Source organism: Chiloscyllium punctatum, chromosome X (assembly GCF_047496795.1).
Source record: "Chiloscyllium punctatum isolate Juve2018m chromosome X, sChiPun1.3, whole genome shotgun sequence".
Classification (NCBI taxonomy): Eukaryota; Metazoa; Chordata; class Chondrichthyes; order Orectolobiformes; family Hemiscylliidae; genus Chiloscyllium; species Chiloscyllium punctatum.
The window spans coordinates 26465254-26490305 of NC_092791.1; the positions used below are offsets into that span (position 1 = coordinate 26465254).

The 25052-nt window shown below is 45.5% G+C and overlaps 2 protein-coding genes across 2 annotated transcripts; one reads left to right on the forward strand and one right to left on the reverse strand.

Annotated features, from left to right (window-relative positions):
* Positions 1–346: 346 nt before the first annotated feature.
* On the reverse strand, positions 347–3293 carry LOC140471303 (keratin, type I cytoskeletal 18-like). Its single transcript, XM_072567296.1, has 8 exons — positions 2831–3293; positions 2546–2628; positions 2148–2304; positions 1653–1817; positions 1352–1477; positions 991–1211; positions 840–862; positions 347–572 (listed from the first exon to the last, which is right to left on the reverse strand). The coding sequence occupies exons 1-8, from the start codon at positions 3200–3202 to the stop codon at positions 478–480; spliced, it is 1242 nt and encodes a 413-aa protein (XP_072423397.1). The 5' UTR covers positions 3203–3293; the 3' UTR covers positions 347–477.
* A 156-nt stretch (positions 3294–3449) lies between these two features.
* Positions 3450–23347, forward strand: LOC140471302 (keratin, type II cytoskeletal 8-like). Its single transcript, XM_072567295.1, has 9 exons — positions 3450–3872; positions 4429–4637; positions 13986–14046; positions 14207–14302; positions 14740–14904; positions 18697–18822; positions 18982–19202; positions 22032–22075; positions 23009–23347. The coding sequence occupies exons 1-9, from the start codon at positions 3606–3608 to the stop codon at positions 23155–23157; spliced, it is 1338 nt and encodes a 445-aa protein (XP_072423396.1). The 5' UTR covers positions 3450–3605; the 3' UTR covers positions 23158–23347.
* Positions 23348–25052: the final 1705 nt, after the last annotated feature.

Sequence of the window (25052 nt, forward strand, 5' to 3'; positions counted from 1 at the left end):
AGAGTAGGAGTAGGCCATTCGGCCCTTTGAGCCTGCTCCATTCAGTAGGATCCCACCTGCACTCCATAACCCTCGAGTCCCTTGTCTATCAAACATCCTTATGCTATAAAGATTAGGTCGTTCTGTTGGGACTGAATCAAAATATGGAACATCACAGCACAGACACAGAGGTCTGGATTTGGTCTACACACCCCATGGTTGGATAATTCTGATCAAGGAAGTGGCTTAGGTAGTTTGTTACTGTGCATTGCACCTGCCTATTTGCTGTTACGTCACAACTTATGTTTTGGCTGGGTTTGTCAAGATACCAACGATTACTGCTACCCTTTAAAAAGACACGTCAAGATTCAAAGTCAAAGAGTATCTTTATTTTTGATAATATTCAACAAGCCAACAAACTCCAGACTATTACATTCCTCAATGCAACTACAAGTGATCTGTCATGACGACTGGAGGGCGGATGTAGCTTGGTGCTTTTTAGTTAATGCGGGTTGTCTCGTCAGATATCACTTTGCCATCAATGAGTTTCTGAGTGGTGATGACAGTCTTCTTGATAGTTTGTGAGGTGGCACCTGGTCATGCAAAAGGAAAAAGAATCAAATTGTGAGCAGGTACATTTGCAGACAAGAAACTTAACATACAATGGATTTCCATCCTCGCTGGATGAATCGCACATCCTTGTAGAATCGGCCTGCTCCCGCCCCACCATAGCTTTCAACAGAATGAGAAGCAGGGCAGACTTCCAGCTGTATGGAGCAGTTGAAAACCTATCCCATGGGGTGTATAACAGGCACACGATAAAATTACATGCACACATTTCCTGAATTAAGTGGTCTTACCTGAGGTTGACTCAACAAGTGTGCTGTAAGAACAAAAAGAGAAAGAAAAAGTGAGACAGAAATAAATCAGCTCAGAGCAATTACACATAGGTGTGGATTGTGGATGCACAACTGTGTCATAGTCATTACTTTTTCCACTGACACTACTTACTTGATGTCTTCTCCATCCAGCAGGTGTTTGTATGTTGCTATTTCAGCCTCGAGTTTCATCTTCACGTTCAAGAGGTTTTCATATTCTCTGACCTGGGTCTGCATATCACTCCGGATCTGAAACAGATCTCCCTCCAGTTTGGTAATCATGCCATTTAGGCCCTGCAGCTCCATGTCAAATCTCAGTTCGGTGTCTTTGAGAGTGCCTTCCAATGAGTTTTTCTCAAATGAAACAAAAATACAGGCAGAATTTTTAAAAAAGGAACAGACATGATCCTTCAGTTAGATCAGTTGGTGTTGCATGCAGTTATGTGAGGTGAGGCTTTGGTTTGAGTTACACCTGTTCACAATGGAGTCCTTACCTTGCTCAAGAGACTCTCCAGCTCAACATTCAGAGACTGTATCTGATGGTGCAGTTCAGTGACTTGTGCCTTTGAACCTTGCAGTTCTTCAGCATTGTGTTCAACTTCGATTTTGTAGCTATCCATCTGCAATAAGAAATGTATTTAAAGCTTCCAGTTTTCACCAGCATTCACAAGCTCTTATATTTGGAGGATATGTGGTCAAATTACAATTCCGTTTCCTTGGAGGGATCAATTGAATCAAATGTTATCAGTGAAGCAAGATGTGGAACTGTGTGGGTTTTTTTTTCCCTGTCTTTACCTGGCTCTTGTACCAGTTCTCCGCATCATCCTTGTTTTTCTGTGCCACCTCCTCATATTGCTTTCTGATCTCAGCGATGGTCTTAGCCAGATCTGGACCTTGAGGGGAGTCTACTTCAACCTGCACACTGGAGTCAGTGACCTGGGAGCGCAGAGCTTTAACTTCCTGTAGAATAAAGAGACAGTTTCCACTCTGTTCTTACCAAACTGCTCTAATGTCGAGAACTCAAACGTTTGGAGAGTCAAAAAGGGGGACAAAACTTCATAGCTCATCTCAATAACTGAACACCATTCTATCTTATATTGTATTAGCTTACCTCTATTATTGTTCTTACACGGAAATTACTTGTGCACCAATAATCTGATTTCCCAATCATTTTACTTCAATCTCCCTTCTTACAGGATCCTATTGACTTTTCAGCACCGGTGAATTCTACACCCACTCATTACGATCCCATAGCTCCTGGACAACGAGGGACATCTCGGTGGAACTTACATCATCGTGGTTCTTCCGAATGTAGATGAGCTCCTCCTTGAGAGACTCGATCTCACTCTCCAGTTGCAGGCGCCCAATGTTGGTGTCGTCAATGACCTTGCGCAGTCCGTTGATGTCGTTCTCCACAGACTGCCTGATGCTCAGCTCAGACTCCCACCTGTCCAGGGGAAAGACAAACAGGCCGTGTCAGAGGAGCTGGGGTTGGGGGCGGGGAGGATATGTTGGGGGGGAAGGTGTTGCACATGTTGAGGTTCGCATGACACAGCAGCCCACCCTCTGAGCCCGGTTCAAGTCCCAGCTGCTTGACACAATATCTCTGAACTGGTTGATTAGAAACTACTTACAGCGTGAATAAACTTTGTGTGTCTATGAGAGAGAGAGAGAGAGAGAGAACTCACTTCACTCTGAAATCGTCAGCGGCCAGACGAGCATTATCGATCTGAAGTACCAAACGAGCATTTTCGATGGTCATGTCATAGACCTGAAGGATCGAACAGAATAAATCGGTTAAAGTGTTGCGTTTATACATATAAATATTATAATTTAAGAGTGAATCGGTGGTGGGGAGGTTGGCAGCCTCTGCCTCAGCTATTGTGTAAGAGGAGAGAAACTCTTTCCTCTCCCCTCCCTCACTCCTTTCATGGTGCCCTTTAAGCCGCAGCCCCCCTCCAGCTAAACGTTACCTCTTTGCGGAGCTCACTCAGCGGCTTCTCGTAGATGCTCCAGTCTCGGACGCTGACTCCCCTGGACTCCAAGTGCTCCTTGATCTGCACCTCCAGCTTGGCGTTGGCCGTTTCCAAGCTGCGCACTTTCTCCAGGTAGCTGGCCAGCCGGTCGTTCAGGCTCTGCATGGCCTCCTTCTGGTTGCTGACCCCGCCGACATTGAAGTTGGCACCGGCGGCCATGCCCACAGGCCGGGCTATCGAGACCCGGCTCACCGACATCCTGTGGCCGAAGCCAGCGATGCTGCTCGCACTGGACTGCAGGGGCATGGACCTCCGCAGGGACATGGAACCACTGTGGGTGGACAGCGAGGAATAATTTCGGTAACTCATCTTGGAGGGGGAAGAAAGAGAGGCGGCGAGGTTTGAAAGTTGTGTTTGGAGCTGCACTTGTTGCAGGGAGTACCTGGAGGGGGATCAATAACCAACTCACAGCAAGTCCGGACACTTTATACCTTCCGGCTACCGCCGATTGGCCTGAGGTAGCGTCCAATTACCATGGTGATCCATTTCAGACAGTGTTTCTGGCCAATGAGAGCGCCAGGAATTTGCCTATATACCGTCCAACGCCGTCTAACGGGAGCACACTTGCCTTCAGGGCAAACATCAGAAAGGGGTTTCTGATACTGGCCTTTTTTGTTTTGCTGCCCGCTTCCTCGCTCTTGCGGTTAATCCAAACTTGCTCTTGATTTTTTTACCCCGATCTTGTAACAAGGGAGATACAAAAGAGACCACTATGTCCAGCCGTAGCTCGCTCCGTACCCGTTCCCACTTCAGCAGCCAGTCGTACACCCCCGGCTCGTCCATGCAGCGGGTCAGCATGGTCCGGAGTGGCCCGTTCCTGGGCATGAGCGCTCAGCGACTGGGCAACGTCCCCAGTCTGGGCAAAATACCCGCCGAGAACCCCCGCTTCGAGGGCGGCCAGGCGCTCCAGGAGCTCCGTAACCGCGAGAAGGAACAGATCAAAGGGCTGAATAACCAGTTCGCCTCTTTCATCGACAAGGTAAAGCCAGAAATCGTTTTGTTTTATATTAAAAAAAAAGCTCGATTCAAATCATAGATCATAGAATATTCAACATTCATACGAAGCGCGCTTAAACTGTGACAAAATGCTGGACTCTGAAATCCAACGCATTTTCAAAGCCTTAAACTTAATCGATGCTTTTCAAAACAAGGATAACGTTTGCATAAACTTGCAACCGTGGAAAAGCAAATACTAGCCTCCGGGCGATTGCACCTGTAATAATGTGAGGCGTCTTCTATCGCGGTGACGCCCTATCGAGTTTGAAAGTGGTGGAAAAAAAATGGGTTACCGTTATGAAGCACCTTTTGCCCGAGACAGCTGCTGTTTTGTCTTTGACCCCCACGTAACCCTAAAATGAAGACAGGTGCACTAAAAACAAATAAAACAAAGAATTGTGGATGCTGAAAATCTGAAACGTAAATAGAAACTGCTGGAGAAACTCGCGATGCTGCCAGACCTGCTGAGTTTCTCCAGCAATTTCTGCATTTTTTTTGTACAAAGAGTCAAGCAGTATGCGTGACCTTATGTTTTCAAGGTGAGGGCACTGGAGCACCGCAACAAGCAGTTGGAAATGCACTGGAAACTGCTGCATGAGAAAGGTGTGCGTAGCTCCAACATTGACAGCCTCTTCCAAGTTTACTCCAACAACCTCAAGCAGCAGATCGACACCCTAGCCCAGGAAAAGCTTCGCCTGCAATCCGAACTGGAAGGCATGCAGGGAATGGTGGAAGATTACAAGACCAAGTAAGTCTTAACAATTGCCGGCTGTTTACGTTTCGGAGGGGAAGAGAGTGAAATTCCGATTTTAGTGGGATTAGAATAAACTTCCAAATGCAGGGGACACCCCCATCAATCCTCAAAATGACCTTTCACTTTGAATTTGTCGGTTTCCTTTTGAAATGTTTGACCTTTTGTTACAGTGCCTTTCAGGGACCACCGCCCCCAGTTTGCCTTTGAACCTGTTTAATTGATTTAGTTGGAAAAAAGTAGATTTCTGCATGAGTTGTAGAGGAGAGAGAAACAGAAATTTCACCTTGGACATTATGCAAATTGTGAAGGGTAATGTAAGTTATAAACACGAAGTTCCTGTACCTGTTGTTTAAGCAGAGCTGCTAGCCCATTGGTTTAATTTTAACTTGTTATAAAATCGGGACAAGTGAATTGCTCACGCACCTTCACAGGATCTCTGGGTGATTTCAAGGCATTTGTGTGGATTGGCCACGAATCTGTCAGAGAAGGACAGCCAAAGTGTGAATTGAACCGAATTAAGTTTATTGTCACATGTACTCGCATGAGTGCAGTGAAAAATGTACAAGTCACCACTTATGGCGCCATCTTAGGTACCAAGGTATCTAGTTACAGAATCTTAGTTACAAAACTTGATCTCAGGGCTGGTATAACTACTTCATTTACTGTCATTGTCATGGAGAATTTCCTTAGAGAGCTCTTCCAAGCAGTTTCTGAAAAATTGGTGCCAATCCCACTGGGCCGGGAATAGCCAGGACTCGTGCTAAAGTTTCAGAGGGACAGGGTGACGTATTCACATTTTGTGAGCTCCATTCACAGGAGACTCTCAGAATACTACTGGCAGCTGAAACCGAGGAGGTGCTTGAATTAAACCCAAAGATACTCTAAGTAAATGTGAGCTTCGGTTTTACCAGTACCAGTGCCCAGTGGTCTTGATTGCCAAACCAACGCCATGTGCTGGCCACCTTCCTTTTGGCAAAAGGTGCAGATGGGCGATGAATTTTTCTTCAAGCAGGGAGCTGTTGGGTTTGTGGATTGTGCTACCTGCACGAGCAGGTTTAAACGTAATTTTTTTTTCAAAAGGTGAAAGAGTAGAGAAGTGGCCACTAATTAGAAAACTCCTTCTAAGAACCAGTACAGGTGCAATTGGCTGAATGGCCTCCTTCTGTTCTGTAAGAGTCATTCTTTATTAGATTGGATTACTTAGTGTGGAAACAGGCCCTCCGGCCCAACAAGTCCACACCACCCCGCTGAAGCGTAACCCACCCATACCCCTACATCTACATCTACCCCTTACCTAACACTACGGGGAATTTAGAATGGCCAATTCACCTGACCTGCACATCTTTGGACTGTGGGAGGAAACCGGAGCACCCGGAGGAAACCCACGCAGACACGGGGAGAACGTGCAAACTCCACACAGTCAGTCGCCTGAGGCGAGAATTGAACCCGGGTCTCCGGCGCTGCGAGGCAGCAGTGCTAACCACTGTGCCACCGTGCCGCCCACATAGCAGTATGAGAAATAGGGCTCATCAAACTGCCTTATACAGCTGAAGAGGGGGCTGGTTTGCAAGGCAGGGTCACGCCAGCATGTTGGGTTCAATTCCCACTACTCTGATGGGTTTTCCTCCTCAACCTCTCCCCTCGCCTGAGGCGTGGTTACCCTCAGGTTAAATCACTACCAGTTGCCTCTGTCCAATAAGGGAGCGACTCTCCAATCTAATAGAACCAGTGACTTTACCTTTAATAAATGATAGCATGACTTCATTCACAGGGCCACACGGTGACTCCGTGGTTAGCGCTGCTGCCCCACAGCGCCAGGGACCCAGGTTCGATCCCAGTATGTTTTCTTTTAGAATCCCTACAATGTGGAAACAGACCCTTTGATACAACAAGTTCATACTGACTGTCCGAAGAGTAACCCACACAGACCCATTCCCCTACCCTATATTTACCCTTGACTAATGCACCCAGCCTATATATCCCTGAACACTATGGGCAATCTAGCACCATCAATTCACCTAACCTGCACATCTTTGGATTGTTGGAGGAAACTGGAGCACCCAGAGGAAACCCATGTAGACACGGGGAGAACGTGCAAACTCTACACACAGTCGTCTGAGGCTGGAATCGAACCCAGGTCCCTGGCACTGTGAGGCAGCAGTGTTAACCACTGATCTATTCTCCCTGTGTCTGCAAGGGTCCCAGTTTCCTTCCACAGTCTAAAAATATACAGGTTTGGTGGGTTGGCCATGGTGAACATAGTGTTACAGGGATGGGGTGGGTCTTGGTGGGAATTCTTTGGCAGGGTGGCGTGTACTTGATGGGCAGAACGGTTTGCTTTCACATTGTCGGGATTCTATGATGCCTCTTTAAATCAGTTTCTAAGCAGCTTGGCTGAGGGATTCTTTTTGAGCTGAAGACTTGGACAATATTCTTTGAACAGTAAGCTCAAGCAATTTAGCCTATCCTTTTTTTAAAAAAAATCTATTAATTCAGAACGTCTGTATGAAACCAGATTAAACTAATCTTAGATCCTCATTTATGGGGAGTGAATGGAGCTGAAGTCCAGAGAAACTGTAAATAGAATATTGAGAACATTACATGAGCTAGGTATTGTCCTGAAAGATATCGGAGCACCATCGCTGCCAACAGCCTGCTGAGTCCACAATGCATTGTTTCTGTTAAGCTGGTGTACAGACAGCAATGTAACAGCATACAAGGAACTATACAGGCAACAAAAGATAGAAAGGTCCCACAGAGGGAAAGGCAACTAAATTTTAAAGGGACCATTTATGTGACTCCCAAGCCTGACAGCTCTGGTGGGTGAGGATTGGAATGTTCTCTGTTAAAATGGAGTTAAAATCTCGGAAGCGCCCACTAGTGTTGTGGACCATGGTTATGGGTAGTAGGTGCTGGACTGCCCTGATAAATGGAGACCGGGTATGTGGTTGGACAGGCTCCTTAGTCTTCTTCGCAGCCCACCTAGAAGGCAATACTTCAGAAACTGAAAAGGCAGCAGGAAATCATCTCCGTCACTTTTTTCCCTAGGAAGTAACTCAGGAATGTCATGTGGGATACCTGAATTAGCACACGCCACAGTGTAGCACACCACGGATAGGCAGATCCGCTAACAGCATTGTTACCAAATGATAGGGAGCTCCTATCACAGCCTCAGATTCCCAAAACACCTCCCAGCCACTTTGGAAGTCCAGTCATAGAATCCCGACAGTATGGGAGCAGATCGTTCAGCGCATTGAGTCCACACTCTCCCTCCAAAGGGCATCCCCCCCACCCCATATTTCCCATGGCTAACCCACCCAGCCTGCACATCCCTGAACACTATGGGTAATTTAGCATGGCCATTCCACCCTAACGTACAAATCCCTGGACACTATGGGACAATTTAGCACGGCCGATCCACCCTAACCTGCACATCCCTGGACACTATGGGACAATTTAGCATGGCCGATCCACCCTAACCTGCACATCCCTGGACACTATGGGACAATTTAGCATGGCCGATCCACCCTAACCTGCACATCCCTGGACACTATGGTACAATTTAACATGGCCGATCCACCCTAACCTGCACATCCCTGGGCACTATGGGACAATTTAGCACGGCCGATCCACCCTAACCTGCACATCTCTGGACACTACAGGACAATTTAGCACGGCCGATCCACCCTAACCTGCACAGCCCTGGACACTACGGGACAATTTAGCACGGCCGATCCTCCCTAACCTGCACATCCCTGGACACTATGGGACAATTTAGCACGGCCGATCCACCCTAACCTGCACAGCCCTGGACACTACGGGACAATTTAGCACGGCCGATCCACCCTAACCTGCACAGCCCTGGACACTATGGGACAATTTAGCACGGCCGATCCACCCTAACCTGCACAGCCCTGGACACTATGGGACAATTTAGCACGGCCGATCCTCCCTAACCTGCACAGCCCTGGACACTATGGGACAATTTAGCATGGCCGATCCTCCCTAACCTGCACATCTTTGGACTGTAGGAGGAAACCGGAACAAGCCCACGCAGACACAGGGCAAATATGCAAACGCCACACAAACAGTTGCCCGAGGGTGGGCTTGAACCCAGGTCCCCAGTGGTGTGAGGCAGCAGTGCTAACCACTGCATTACCAGTCGTTCTTGGAGTGTTGGGGTGGTGGCAGCCTGTTGATTCCACCAACAGCAATGAGACAATTGATTAATGTGTTTTTGTGGTTTTTATTTTGAGGGATAAAAAATTGACCAGGGCTTTGGGGAAAGGCAGCAACAAAGCTTAGGCTTGTGGACCCTTTTTATGTTTCACTTGGTGTACCGTTTCTCCGGACTTATGATTGGATTCTACCATTCCAACCATTGAAAGGACGAAAGGGCATGCAGTTATGTACCACCCTTTGTGTCTCAGAGATGTATGAGAATGCATCCTCACAAATGAAGTGCTTCATGGAGATGTAGTCCCTATTGTCAAGTAGGGAGATGCAGCAACCTCCATAACTAAAAACGTCCAATTTGACTATGGACCAGCAATGCTCTAAAGAGGTAAGTCTCTCTTGATTCTTCAGTCATCTAAGTAAAATGCCCAAGGCTATCAGATTCAATCCACAGCTTGTGCTGGTCTCATCAGGCAGGATGCTGAATGTGCTGGCATGAAAAGCATGGGTCAGGGAAGGTTGACCAAAAACCAGCAAAGCGTCTCAACCATGATCTCCATCGATCATTCCTCATACATGACCCTAGCTGAGTATCGACTGGCAGATTGCCTGGGGAAGAGCATTGGTACTGTTGGATCAGATCTCTTCCCTTTGGACCCACGCGGTTTCCACCAGCATCCATTATAAGCTAATCAGGCGGGGAAACTGTTTTGGTGAAGATGGGGAGGTGGACTGGGGTGGACAAAGTTAAAACTCGCACAGCACCAGGTTATAGTCCAACAGGTTTATTTGGAAGCACTAGCGTCCTCATCACCAGACAACCACCTGATGAAGGAGCAGCACTCCAAAAACTAGTATTTCCAAATTAATCCCTTGGACTATAGCCTGGTGTTGTGTGATTTTTAACTTTGGTTTGGTTACCCTATTTCTGGTCCTTCATCCAGGTCTCCTGAGGCACATTGTGACACAGTCCTTTTATCCATTGAGCTGAGTTAGCCAACAAATGGCAGCACGGTGGCTCAGTGGTTAGCACTGCTGCCTCACAGCACCAGGGACCTGGGTTCAATTCCAGCCTTGGGCGACTGTCTGTGTGGAGTTTGCGCGTTCTCCCTGTATCTGCATGGGTTTCTTTTGGTGCTCCGGTTTCCTCCCACAGTCCAAAGATGTGCAGGTCAGGTAAATTGCTCGTAGTGTTAGGTGCAGTAGTCAGGGGTGAGAGTAGGGGAATGCATCTGGGTGGGTTGCTTTTTGGACCGAAGGGCCTGTTGGGCCAAAGGGCCTGTTTCCACACTGTAGGGAATCTAATCTAAACATTGTATTTTCTTCTTCTGTCTTGGCCGAATGCACAGCTTGTAATTTTTTTTGTATTTAAGAGAAGTTATATCATTTCTCTTAGTATTACTCCTTGTGTCAATATACCTCAAAGGAGTAATAGAACCAGCCAGAAGATAAAGTTAATTTGAATGGTTACCTTTAAAGATAAAGTCACAGTAGTCCTCCTGGACAACAGGGCTGCACAACAACCTCTTGATGAAGGAGCAGCACTCTGAAAGCTAGTGCCTCCAAATAAACTGGTTGGACTATAACCTGGTGTTGAGTAATTTTTAACTTTGTCCGATCCAGTCCAACACTGGCACCCCCAAATCAGCACTCTACTCAGAGTGAGGTTTAGATTAGATTACTTAGTGTGGAAACAGGCCCTTCGGCCCAACAAGTCCACACTGACCCTCCAAAGAGCAACCCACCCAGACCCATTCCCCTACACTACAGGCAATTTAGCATGGCCAATTCACCTAACCTGCACGTCTTTGGACTGTGGGAGGAAACCAGAGGATACCCACGCAGACACAGGCAGAATGTGCAAACCCCACACAGACAGTTGCCTGAGGCAGGAATTGAACCCGGGACCCTGGCACTGTCAGGCAGCAGTGCTAACCACTGTGCCACCGTGCTGTTTAACCTGAGGACCACCACACCTTGGATGAGGGGAGAGGTTGAGAAGGAGAGTCCTTCCTGGTAACCTCAGCCAGTGCAGGAACTGACTCTACACGATTGTGTCACTGACCAGCCAGCTGAGCTAACTGACACGCCAGTCTCCGTATGCACACCTGCATCAGTATTAGCTGCAGCTAATTGACTGAATTACTGTGTAAATGTAATGGGTGAGTTGTTGGGATCTCAAGGCTCAGTGGTAGTGTCCCTACCTCTGGACCAGAGAGTTTGGGTTCATGTTTCACCTGCCCAGGTGGTGGGACATGACCTATCCCACCAGGGAGAGCAGCTGTTACTGAGGGGTGAGGTGTGAGCTGTGTCACTGTTCAGTCAGTAAGTTCTATCATAAGGAAAGGGTGCTTTAAGACTGAATTCATCCACGAGCTTGGATTAGCGTTAAGATCTGGGTCACCTGAGATTGAAATTGTTCCCCTCAATAGGATGTTATGCACAAAGCTGTTTACTTATGTTAGCCCCAGTTACAGGCATCAAGTAGATTAGTTCTCCCTGGAAGCAGACAGGTTAATGGGTTTTGCATAAAATGTTCTTTGTTGTTTTCTAACAATGATCTTTGGGGAGGGTCCTCTGCACTTTTCGCTGCAATTCACGGTTGTAAGAACATCAGGTCACATGCTCATATGCTTGCTTGCCTTTTCCTCTTCAGTTGATTGTACACCCTCCCAATGAACAATCTATTTAGGGGAAAAGAACACAGGAGGTAGGGTAATGTCATCTTTCCTTCCTCATGTTTACTGAAATGAAACAAAGTCCCTCATCCTGAAGGGCCACTGATGCCTGAGGTTCTCGTGCTTGCACCATCACCACTGGAAATCCACTGCTGCTGCTGTTGGCCATGTCTTGGAATTATGCTGAGCGTAGGGCTTTTTTTTTTAACCTGGACCTGAAGCAAAAAAGGATGAGTGCTAGCCTGGAGCCGGAGTCTATGGTGTGGAACTTGAGCTGACTATCTTCTGCCTCAGAGGGTAAGCTGTAGCTGATACATCACCAAACAAGTCTCAAAGCCACATTCGAGGTTTAATTTGCCTTTGCCCTGGATTAGTTGACCCCAATCACATTGAACTGAACAACTGCATTAAGACTGTGCACCAAGGAATTTTACATGAGTATGTTACACTTTACTCGGATAACAGAATTCAAAAGTCCCAAGATGGACAAATAATCACCAAAATGCTTGTGTAATAAAGCACCAGTGAATGGACCTTGTAATGGATGGCTCATGGTTTGGAGTTTAGTATCACTTGGCTGTTGTGATGTCATCTACACAGCTTTCTGAACATTGTAAACTCCAAAATCCAAAGACCAGGTGACTCCGAACTGGCAATATTCATTTATTATTAACTAGCCCTAACAAGTGCTGATGTAAAGGCACAGACCGACAGGACTTGACTGATAAAATGCTATTTGTTCTTGTCTGGAGAGGCAGTATAGGGTAAAGGATCGCAGGCTGCAGAAGCTCCATTGATATTTCAGAACAATAGCGATAGGTTTTCAGACTCTGAGGGAGAGAGTGGGGCAAGTGGACGTGAGGTCAAAGGTCAGCCGTGATCTTCTTGAATGGTGGAACGGGTTTGAGGGGCCCAAATGGACTGTTCCTTGTGGAATTAGTTTCAACTGCAATTACACAAGAACAGAAAGCATCAAATGACCCTCTAGCCCATCACCCAAGTGGCCATGTGAGTTCAGCCAGTGGGTGCTGGCTGGTCACTCAGCTGCAAAGTGGGCATCCCTTTGACAGTTTTTGTCCTGCAGTGATCAGGAGGCAGAGATCAGGGGCAGGATCTGTGATCTACTTTGTTATTCCCTCTCTTCCCTTATCCTGAGATGCTGAAGACAACGGCTGAACCTCTAGGGGAGATTAGGCAGTTCAGCTGAAATCTGGGATTGAATCTTGGGACCTTCCTGGTGAGTGTAGCTCACTTCGTCCCTCGATGGTGCTGTCGGGGAACTGGCATTCAAAGTTTAAAAACAAATTCTTTGACCATTGTGAATAAGCAGAGTGAAAAAGGTTTGAAGTTAAACTACTTACAAGAGTTTATATCTGCATAATGTCTTAAACCTAATAAAATGTTTCAAGGTGCTTGAAAGGAATGTTATAAAACTATCGAATAAGAAGCCAAAGAAGGAGATCTGAGCTCAGATGAGCAAAAGCGGTCAAGTTTAAGGGATGTCTTTTAAAAGGGGAAAGTCAGGTAGAGACCCTTAGGCGGAGAATTCCAGAACCTGGGACCCAGGCAGTTGAAGGCACAGTGTTGAAGCAGTTAAGATTAGGATCTTGCTCAAGAGGCCAGACTTAGAGATTACAGAGCTGGAGGAGATTAGAGAGATGGGAAAGGGGCAAGGCCATGGAGGGATTTAAAAGCAAAGATGATCGTTTTAAGACTGGATGCCAGTGCAGGTTTGGGGTGACATGTGATTGGGACTTAGGGCATTTACAATTTACAGCATTCATGATCAGTTGCACATAACTTTGTTACCAGTGGCATCGTATTTTAAGAAAAAGTGTGGAATGCCAGGTAGATAGGAAAATGCAAGCATAAAATCCATTTGTATCCTGAAGTGTATGAAAAATTTAACACTTTTTGTGGGGAATGACTTGATGTCTTGTTAGAGTTAACCATGTCATCTCCAAATCTGTTACTTGGGTTCCTCTCAGTTTGATGATACTAACAATGACTTGCCTTTAATATAATGTGTGATGGCCCATCATTACCAGACAGTTCTACACTGCAAACCGCCTGTGGAAAGGAAATGTGGAGGGCTGCAGCTCAAATGGAGGGTGCCGGTGAAGTTTGACTGTGTCTGACCCACATTGGCTTGGGTTTTAAAGCCCTGACATTGGGGAGAGAGTGCTAGCAATCTGTTAACTGTATATTTATTGAGCAATACTCTGTCTGAGTGTGCAACGGAGGCAGATTCAATCAAGGCTTTCAAAAGAGAAAGGGCTAATTACTCAAAGAGAATGTGTCCAGGGCGATGGGGCAATGGTGTGGGAGTGGAAAGGGGACAAGCTGTTCTGTTCCTGCAGAGCACAATGGACCAGATGGCCACCTTCTGTGCTGTGACCATTCTATGGCTCGATAGTAATTCTGGTAATTCTACAGACAGCTCATCTCAACAGCTATTGATGATGATGTGTTTCTCTCTCTTCCCAAGGTATGAAGACGAAATCAATTTGCGTACAGAAAGGGAGAATGAATTTGTAATGATCAAGAAGGTGGGTTCAAGCTAAATGCTGATACAAACCATCTCTGCAAAGATGCCCCACCCCGTACTGTTCAAAATCTTCTCCAACCCCCCTCCTTTCTACACAATAATTCAATGTAAAACTCTGAGGTTTTTTGAGCTAGTCTCTTTATTTTTGAATTGTCTTGCAGGATGTCGATGAAAGCTATCTCAACAAGGTGGAACTGGAGGCTAAGCTGGAGAGCCTTACCGATGAAATCAATTTCCTGAAGGATATATTCGACGAGGTAAAGAACAAGTTGTTTTGCGGACGGCATGGGTGTAGTTCAGACTGGCGCTGACCGCACAGGGTTTGATCCCCATGCCAGCTGAGGTGGATTCAGGAACTTGCTGAGCCCTAACCACGGCTGAGATCGTGGCGCTGGTGGGCAGAGGATTTAAGAGAAAAGAGTTCAGAAACCCAGAAGGGGATTAGGCTGTGTGAAGAACTCCTGTGTAATGTGGAGCTTTTGCTGTCATTTCCCAGGTCGCTATCCAAATAACACTCCCAACACGAGTGACCTTTCTAACCATATTTTCCAATTAGCCCTGTTGACACAACCTTCACCTGGGTGTACAATACAAATACGATCTGTCTTTCTGTTTTTGGTTGAAACAAGAGTTGGAACTGTTAATTGGGACATGGGCATTGTTAAACGCAAGTCCATCTTTCTTTCCTGCCCAGGAGATCCATGATCTGCAGGCCCAGATCAAGAACACTGCTGTTACTCTGGAGGTTGACACTAGCCGTAAACTGGACCTCTCCAGTATCCTCAATGATGTCCGCTCTCAATATGAAGGAATGGTGGTTAAAATGCGCCAAGATACTGTGACCTCATGGGAAAACAAGGTAATGCATGACAAACTCTGTTAAAGGCTAGATCTATCCATTGTTAAGACAGCAGGCACCAGCACTGGCACAAGTGGATAGCCTTCTAAGATACTGTGATTGAGAAAGAGACAATACTACTCTTTGCAGCTTGCGCAATGAATAATATGGGGAGAGTCTCCTTCAGACACATTTGTGTTTTTTTTTGTTGCTGTCTCAGAGTGGAATTTCAACCAAGCACCCCAGCCTATTCAATCTTTGCTAATGTTTTTCAGTTTACGATAATTATAATGAAGATTAATATGATAAGCCAGCAGGGGTCCTGAATATACCCAACGCACCTTGCCTTGCAAAACAGCGTCTATCATCGGATGTGGTTTTGCAATTGCACAACATTTGCTGGAAAATCTCAAGTGCATGAAGAATTACACTGACAACCAAAGGTTCATTAATGTCCTTCAGGGAAAGAAACTGCCGTCCTTCCATGGTCTGGCCTACATGTGACTCCAGACCTGCAGCAATGTGGTTGACTCTTAACTGTCCTCTAGGCAGTTAGGGATGGGCAGTATAAGAAGGATATGGTGAAACTTGAAAGGGTTCAAGAAAGATTTACAAGGATGTTGCCAGGGTTGGAGGGTTTGAGCTATAGGGAGAGGCTGAATAGGCTGCGGCTGTTTTCCCTGGAGCGTCGGAGGCTGAGGGGTGACCTTATAGAGGTTTACAAAATCATGAGGGACATAGATAGGATAAATAGGCAAAGTCTTTTCCCTGGTGTGGGAGAGTCCAGAACTAGAGGGCATAGGTTTAGGGTGAGAGGGGAAAGATATAAAAGGGACCTAAGGGGCAACTTTTTCACACAGAGGGTGGTACGTTATGGAATGAGCTGCCAGAGGAAGTGGTGGAGGCTGGTACAATTGCAACATTGAAAAGGCATCTGGATGGGTACATGATTAGGAAGGGTTTGGAGGGATATGGGCCAAGTGCTGGCAAATGGGATTGGATTAGGTTAGAATGTCTGGTCAGCATGGACAGGTTTGACCAAGTGTCTGTTTCCATGCTGCTCTAAATGCTGGCCTAACCAGTGACGCCCACATCCCATGAATGAATAAAGAAGAAAAAAATTACGATTGTCATTCGGGCTCACAAAGTGGCCCACTAGTGTGTACTGGAAACTACACATATTAATACACAAGGCCCTGTCTTTGAAGACACAGAGAACATGTACATATACCATGCTTGTTTCGACTCAACAAAATAGGTGATGGCCAGTCATCGGTTCATTACTCAGGGCATATCCCTGACTAATTCGACTCAGCGTGCCTGGTTCAAAATGTCAAACAGACTCTGGCTGTTAACTGTTAATCAGTATTAATGGGAGTATTCTCCATGGCAATGCCTCTATCACTTACCAATGAATAGGCACTCTCCCCTCATTCAGTAAAAATGCTGCTTTTCCCCGGGATTGATATCCTTGGAAATTGTCCTGATGAGTGTAAGACAAAAAGCTTCAACAAAATGTGCCTTTTTTTTAAAATCAAGTCAAACAGGGAATCAGTTTAGCTCAGTTGGCTGGATTGTTGGTTTACAGAGCAGTGTGACACTAACAGCACGGGTTCAATTCCCATCACTAGTTTGAGGTTATCATGAAGGACTCTCCTTCTCAACCTCTTCCCTTGTCTGAGGTCTGGTGGCCCTTGGGTTAAATCACCACCAGTCCCTTCTCTCTCTCTCTCTAATGAGAGAGCAGCCCCTATGGTCTGGTAGGACTGTGGTGACACAACAACATAGAGTCATACAGCATGGAAACAGACCCTTCAGCCCAAGCATAATCCCTGACTAAGCTGGTCCAACCTGCCTGCTCCTGGCCCATATCCCTCCAAACCTGTTTTATTCATGTACTTATCCAAATGTTGTAATTGTACCCATGTTCTGGACCAGGCCAGCCCCCCTCAAAACATTTCAAGAAAGTAGCCCAGACCTTAACTTTGCTGGTCGCTTTAGGCAGGGGTAATGTGGATCTTCCAGGAGGGATGCAGCTGGTCAGACCACTCAGTTTTAAATAAAAGAGTTTATTTACAAGATTACCGAATGAAACATCAACAAAAGAGAACAGAATATGGAATAACGTAACCTTTCTGAAAACCCAACAAATTATCCCAACTTAATGATGTTGTTCCAAATTCCTGCAACAATCCCCATAAACGCTCCTTGGCAAAAAAAGGTAAAATCAAACACTGGGTCTGACAGGAGAGAGAGAGAGAGAGAGAGAGAGAGAGATGGCAGCATGGGACACCCTCTTCCATGGAGCTGTGTCTTGGATCAGTAGCCTCACTGACTGCCTGACTGCTTTCAGTGAAAACAGGCAGCAATCCAAAAACCAAATCAATCCAGAGGAAAGCTGAGCTGGGAGAGCTGGCCACTCCCCTTTCATTGTACATGTTTTATTTTAAACTTAAAAGCCTTTTGCTTGAAGCAGCATCTATTAGCTAACTGGCCCTAAAACCTTTCAAACCTGGACGTTTTGGAATCGCTGCTTTTACGACCTCGCTGGAAACAAAAGCCAAGGACAATGTAACCTTGTTAAAGGAGCAGCTTCTTCACACCCACGTCCACCACTTCCTCAGGAAGTTCATTTCACACATGAGCCCCGTTCTTTGTAAAAACTTGGCCCCTCATGTCTTTTTTAAATGTCTCACCTCTCACCTTAACAATGTGCTCCCTAGTCTTGAAATCCTGGAGAAAAGACACCAACTATTAACTCTATCTATACCCCTCATGATTTTATAAACTTCTATCCTCATTCTCCTACGCTCCAGTGAAAAACATCCCAGCCTATCCCGCCTTTCTTTATAACTCAAACCTTCCAACATCCTTCTCTTCTGAACCCTCTCCAGCTGAATAACATCCTTCCTATAGCAGGGCGACCAGAACTGGACACAGTATTCCAGAAGAGGCCTCACCAATGTCCTGTACAACCTCAACATAACATCCCAACTCCTACACTCAACGGTCTGAACAATGAAGGCAAGTGCCAAACGCCTTCTTTACTGCCCTGTCTATATGTGACACAAGCATCAAAGCATTATGTACCTGCACCCCGAGGTCCCTCTGTTCTACAACACTACCCAAGGCCCATCCATTAATTGTATAAGCCCTACCCCCTAAACTGCAATGCCTCATAAATCTCCAGATTGAACTCCATCTGCCATTTCTCAGCCCATTGACCCATTTGATCAAGATCCCGTTGTCATCTTAGAAAGTGTCCTTCACTGTCTACTAACTTTCAGTTTGTAAGTTACCTCCCACAACCAGAACTCTGTGCTTTCCTACATTTTATTGTCCTCTGACATTCCAAAAGCAAAACCTTTGATTTCCCTTGCCTTGTTTTTTTTTGTGTGGAAGCAGCCCTAATGACCTCCTGCTCTATTGTCCATGGCCATTCAATAAAGAAAGTAATTAAGAAAATCATTAGGATGAATGAAAAGGAAAGGCATATTTGCAATTCGAAGCAGCACAGATAATGCAGATCCACCATAACCAACAAAGAACAAAATATGGTGATGTTTAGATGCAGACCCTCCATCACAACTGTTAGCTCATTGACCACCTTGAGATGTTTCCTTCATTGACCTGTTTAGAGATGTTATTGTACACATCTGGAGCAGGTGAGACCTGAACTCAGGTCTCCCGTCTAGCAGAAGGGACACTACCGTTGTACCACCGGAGCTCCTGACCGACCACCTTTTATTGTTGCGTTGGACGCAATTAAAGAATAATTATGAATGTTATGTTAATAATGCTTCTTCATTTTAGTTCAGTGACATGAAGAAAAATTCTGGAAAGTATGCAGACAATCTCCGCATAATGAAGACTGAGATTTCAGACATGCAAAGACAAGTTGGGCGACTTAATTCTGAAATCCAGGCTCTGAACAAACAAGTAAGATTGATTTGTAGAGAATCATAAGTCCTGTGTCCGCTGTATTTTTGGTTTGACGGAAATGTTACCCCCCCCAACAGTATGTGCAGTGCATCCTATCCATTTACTGTAAGTTGGGGTTTGGCTCACTTAGTACTGACAGTTTCCCATGTGTTACAGAAAGACCAGCTAGAGGCAGCCATTGTCGAAGCAGAGGGCCGTGGAGGGCTGGCCCTTTCAGAAGCTACGAAAAGGATCAATGAATTGCAAGAAGCCATAGGGAACGCTAATAAGGAGATGATCTGCCAGGTACGAGAGTACCAGGACCTGATGAACACTAAGCTTGCCCTGGACATCGAAATTGCCACTTACAAAAAATTGCTGGAAGGCGAAGAGAACAGGTTAGTGCTTTGAGTACCTCTTTATCTGGTTGCGTTGACTAAGTTTGGCACTTTTCTAGAAGGCTATGTTCTGGGATACACAAAAGATGGATCCTGTTTAAGAGCACTGCATAATATGACCCTTGGGCTGGGTAGAGAGAGAGAAAGGGAGCAAGAGAGACATATCTGTTGGGCTTCCAGTGTAGGTCGAATGGAACCCAGCAGGAAGCAGCCGAGGTTCGAGTTGCATTGGGTTCCTGCCGTTTCCAATTCAGCCTCGGCAGCCTTGTCAGGGACAGAGCTTCCGCCTACCTCACACAAGCCAAACGACACCACAGAGCATAGAACATCCCAGCACAGTACAGGTCCTTTGGCCCTCGTTGTTTTGCTGACCTGTAGAACCAACCTGAGGCCCATCTAACCTACAGTATTCCATTTTCATCCATATGTTTATTCAATGCCCATTTATATGCCCTTAAAGTTAGCATGTCTACTCCTGTTGCAGGCAGGGAATTCCACGCTTTTACTGCACTCTGAGTAAAGAACCTACCTCTCACGACTGTCCTATATCTATCACTCCTCAATTTAAAGCTATGCCCCCTTGTGCTAGCCATCACCATCTGAGGAAAAAGGCTCTCACTGTCCACCTTATCTAACCCTCTGATTATAGAACATAGAACATAGAACAATACAGCACAGAACAGGCCCTTCGGCCCACGATGTTGTGCCGAACTTCTATCCTAGATTAAGCACCCATCCATGTACCTATCCAAATGCCGCTTAAAGGTCGCCAATGAATCTGACTCTACCACTCCCTCGGGCAGCGCATTCCATGCCCCCACCACTCTCTGGGTAAAGAACCCACCCCTGACATCTCCCCTATACCTTCCACCCTTCACCTTAAATTTATGTCCCCTTGTAACACTCTGTTGTACCCGGGGAAAAAGTTTCTGACTGTCTACTCTATCTATTCCTCTGATCATCTTATAAACCTCGATCAAGTCACCCCTCATCCTTCGCCGTTCCAACGAGAAAAGGCCGAGAACTCTCAACCTATCCTCGTACGACCTACTCTCCATTCCAGGCAACATCCTGGTAAATCTTCTCTGCACCCTCTCCAAAGCTTCCACATCTTTCCTAAAGTGAGGCGACCAGAACTGCACACAGTACTCCAAATGTGGCCTAACCAAAGTCCTGTACAGCTGCAACATCACCTCACGACTCTTGAATTCAATCCCTCTGCTAATGAACGATAATACTCCATAGGCCTTCTTACAAACTCTATCCACCTGAGTGGCAACCTTCAAAGATCTATGTACATAGACCCCAAGATCCCTCTGTTCCTCCACCTGACCAAGAACCCTACCATTAACCCTGTATTCCGCATTCTGATTTGTTCTTCCAAAATGGACAACCTCACACTTGGCAGGGTTGAACTCCATCTGCCACTCCTCAGCCCAGCTCTGCATCCTATCTAAGTCCCTCTGCAGCCGACAACAGCCCTCCTCACTGTCCACAACTCCACCTATCTTTGTATCATCTGCAAATTTACTGACCCACCCTTCGACTCCCTCATCTAAGTGATTATCTTGTGTGCCTCTAAGTCACCTCTTAACCTTCTTCTCTCTAACAAAAACAACCTCAAGTCCTTCAGCCTTTCCTCTAACACCCTTTCCTCCATACCAGGCAACATCCTAGTAAGTCTCCTCTGAACCCTTTCCAACACTTCCACATCCTTCCAATAATGTGGCAACCAGAACTGTACGTAATACTCCAAGTGCGGCTACACCAGAGCTTTGTACAGTATGGCCAAGAGCATGGTAGCTCTCAGAAGGCAGAGCCAATGCTAGTGCCAGTCCATGCCAAGAGATCCCACTCCCCTGGCTCAGTTGGGACCCAGCATTGGGCTGAAGATGCTTATCTTGAATAAAACAAGACGCTGTCGACTCCGGTTGGCTGTGTGGGGGGGAGGGGGGGTGGGATCCACCAGGAAGAAGGAAGGCCCTGGATGCTCAAGCTGTGGGGAAGGGGGTTCCCATCCATAGCACACTGACAGGCTTGACACCATTGAATCCCCTTGGACTGTACACCTGACTGGGAGTGTGTATTGTGAACATTCCAGTGTGTTGGAACTGGACTGGGGCGTCTTGGAGTGGGACATGGTGTACAGAGATAAGCTTATTTCAATCATACTTCCTGAAATTTGCAACTTAAAATGTTTTGTCCTCGGGCTGTATGCCTAACATGGAAAATATATTGTAAATATGAAGCATTTTGAAACAGAATGGAGAGAGGTTGAATTTAATAGTAACTTCTGTAGTTTTCAAGTGACCGCATTTTGAAATGTGTTTTTTTTTTCACTTTATTCCAAAAACTTTGTCTAATTTTGGAACAAAATAATGGGGCAAATTTTTTTTTTTGGGCCAGACTCTGGTTGAAGATCTTGTTGGTAAGAATGCTGAGCAGCCTTCTTCTGATTCTTCAGATTGCACGGAGCAAGTGGGCACTATATGTTAGTCATGGCTCATACCTGCCAGCCCATTACAAATTTGATGCTGGTACCCCGACCTTAAAATGATTTGGAGTTTGACGCACTTGGCAGGGAGAGCACTCCGAGGCATTCCCCCTTCACCCACACCAGGAGTGCATTGGTCACTGCTGTTCTGGCAGAGTTAAGACACACTAAGCATGGGGAAGCTCCAAGGGAATTTCCCACCTCGGAGTTTAAAGTTTTTCAAAGTGCAGTTGAATCCACCAGCAGCAGGATTAGACGTGAGCTACCTTAAGCCAGCCTTGGGTGTTCCTGTGTGTTCATTCCAGTAACAGTTACTCTTTTGTCTCTGATTTCAGGCTGTCAACCCCAGTGAATGTCACCTATCATCATTCAGTCAAAAGTAAGAGAACTGTTAAGTTATTTTTATTACCAAAATCTAATCACTTTGAGCAGAGCACGATCCATTTTGCCGTGCATGGCAGACGCTGTCAAGAGCTGAGAGTGGGACTGGGTTAAGTTGTTATATGCTTAGTGGTGGGTGGCAAGCATAGAGAGTTTGAGGGGGGGAGAGTGCAAAATCATTTTCCCTTATTGATTAGTGACTCCCAAATTTGTATACAGTGCTCAAGTCCAGAAACAGTGGATAATTTTATATTGAAGTCATACCAAATCCACTCAACATTTCCTGCCAAACAGGTAATTGCAGATCAAAGATAAAATTAAAACACAGATATATAGACACATACACATAGTAACACACACGCACATACACACACACACACGGATATAGATGCACACACACTGACACAGACATAGTAACACACATACACACACAGATGCATACACACAGACACATATACACACAGACAGACACACACATGGACAGAGACAGAGACAGACTAGCACACATACACACAGTAACACACAGACATACACACAGTAACACACAGACATACACACAGTAACACACAGACAGACACACACTCTTCACACTCTTTTCCCCCCTCCCCATTGAGCCAGAGAGCTTGGTCCAATCGACACACCCTGTCCTCCAGCCCTCATCTAATCCCACAGCAAAAGGCCTTCTTTGCAGATACTGCCAGGGCTCACAAACAAAGATTGGTCAGGTGTGGGACGGAATCTGTCAATCTGATGGACCACACAAAAAGTCGCAATTTATGTCCCCCAACCCTTAGCAACACTGCAGACATCTGCAACCGCAGGAACTGCTGAGAGGCTCAGTATAATGAATGGGTGGCTTAGGCAAGTTATGTGTTCAATGCAAATGTTGCTCTTTCTCTTTGCTCATGTGTTTAAATCCGTCCCCATCCAGCAAGTTATGGACATCCACAACTCCAGCTCGAGAGCTTGAACCGTGGTGGGCTGGAAACAAGTGGAGTGAGCAAATCCCTCATTGTCAAGACCATCGAAACCAAGGATGGAAGAACACTTTCTGAGTCCCCCTTTTATCCAAGAAAATGAAAGCTTTGTGTTTTAGAGAAAAATATGTCTTATCATTTCAATCATTTTCAATTTCTTGAATTTCAACCGTTCTTGGTTAAAATGTATCTTAAGTCATCATCAAATGTCCTTTAAAGGACCTTGAATAAGGAAGAATGAAGGATTTTGTACCATTCCTGGTACCAAACGTGAAATAAAATTTGATGAAACATTTTATGTGTGTTTACTATCATCGGGAATTGTTTTGCAATTAACTCCCATCAGAGGGACAATGTCTTCCCTCGCATTTTGAAAAATAGTAGGTGTGCAGAATCATAGACAATCACTTAGGAATTCCCTTCGGGAATTTGCTTCAATTCCCAAGTGACCTAGCTCTTGTCTCCTCCATGTTATAAAAACACAGGGATGTCCTGGGGAAGTTGTTTGAAAAAATGATTCAGAAGGGAAGAACCAGGTCTAAGAGATTAGTTACAAAAGATCTCATCGAATGTAATCAGATTGCATTGTTTCAAAATTCTAGGGGGTGCTCTGTGGAGAGTGGAGCAATGTGAAATAATGTTTTATTGCCTTTATAACACCGTAACTGCCAGGCAATGACCACCTCCAAGAAGAGAGAATCTAACCATCTGCCCTTGACCATTCAATGGCATTACTAAAACTGAGTCTTCCCACGATCAACATCCTGGGGGTTACCATTGACCACAAACTGAACTGTACTTGCCACATAAACACAGTGGCTCCAAGAGCAGGTCAGAGGCTGGGAATACTGCGGCAAGTAACTCCCCACCTGACTCCCCAAAGCCTGTCCGCCATCGACAAGGCACGAGTCAGGAGTGCGGTGGAATACTCCCCCACTTGCCTTTCGGAAGGGTGCAGCTCCAACAACTCTCAAGAAGCTCGACCCCACCCAGGACAAAGCAGCCCCTACTTGAATGACACCACATTCACCATGTTCAACATTCACTCCCTCCACCACTGACGCTCAGTAGGCGCAAGGGTTCAAAAACACATCCTTAGATGTAAAACTAATTATATAGGTTTGAAACATGAGTTGACTAAGGTAGGTTGAAAAATTAGATTAAAAGATATGACAATAGATCATGAAAATTTAGAGAAATAGTTTGTGCTTTTCAAGGAATATAGATTTATTGAGAAAGATTCCACTGGAAGGCAGATCCATCTATGACTGATGAAAGATTAAGGATAGGGTTAGATAAAGAGAGACTTGTAATGATGTCAAGCAGAGTAATAAAATGGCAGTTTGGGAAAATTTTCGAAATCATCAAATGTTGACTAAAATGTTGATAGTGAGGAAGTAGCAATAAATATAAAAATGTTTGTAAAAGTTGGGATAAACACCAATAAAAAGGAAGCGAATAGCAAAAGTCAGCAGGAGTCCCTTAAAAGCTGAGCGAGGTGAAGTTATACTGGGGACAAAGCAATGAGTGAGATTTTAAAAGAATATTTTGCATTTGTCTTCATAGCAGAAAACAGAAAAATACCAGAAATAGTTGGGAGCTAAGGGACTAATGAGAATGAGGAACTGACATTAGTAATTTCTTTTAAAAATGGAGAAATTAATTTGACTAGAAGCTGACAAATCTACTACACCAAAGGTCTGCAGTCTAGGGTTCTAAAAGAGGGGGCTGCAGAGATGGGAAATGCATTGGTTGTGTTCTTCCAACATTCCCACAATTCTGGAACAGTCCCAGTAAATTGGAAGGTAGCAGAAACAACACCCCTTTTGAGAAAAGATGATCGAGAAAAGAAGGAACTCTAACCTGGTTAAGAAAATGTTGGTAAAATTATGGAACCCATTATTAAGATATCTGTCAGAAATCACTTGAGATTATAATGTGATTATGCAGAGTCAACATGGTTTAAGGCAGAGATCTGATGTTTCATAACCTATTAGG

Coding starts and splice junctions, on each gene's coding strand:
- LOC140471302 (XM_072567295.1), top strand. CDS start 3,606: ATGTCCAGCCGTAGCTCGCTCCGTACCCGTTCCCACTTCAGCAGCCAG. Junction 14,303..14,739: donor TGAAGGATATATTCGACGAG/GTAAAGAACAAG, acceptor TTTCCTGCCCAG/GAGATCCATGATCTGCAGGC. Junction 19,203..22,031: donor CTGGAAGGCGAAGAGAACAG/GTTAGTGCTTTG, acceptor CTCTGATTTCAG/GCTGTCAACCCCAGTGAATG.
- LOC140471303 (XM_072567296.1), bottom strand. CDS start 3,202: ATGAGTTACCGAAATTATTCCTCGCTGTCCACCCACAGTGGTTCCATG. Junction 1,478..1,652: donor AGAACTGGTACAAGAGCCAG/GTAAAGACAGGG, acceptor TTCTTATTGCAG/ATGGATAGCTACAAAATCGA. Junction 1,212..1,351: donor TGGAGAGTCTCTTGAGCAAG/GTAAGGACTCCA, acceptor GTTTCATTTGAG/AAAAACTCATTGGAAGGCAC.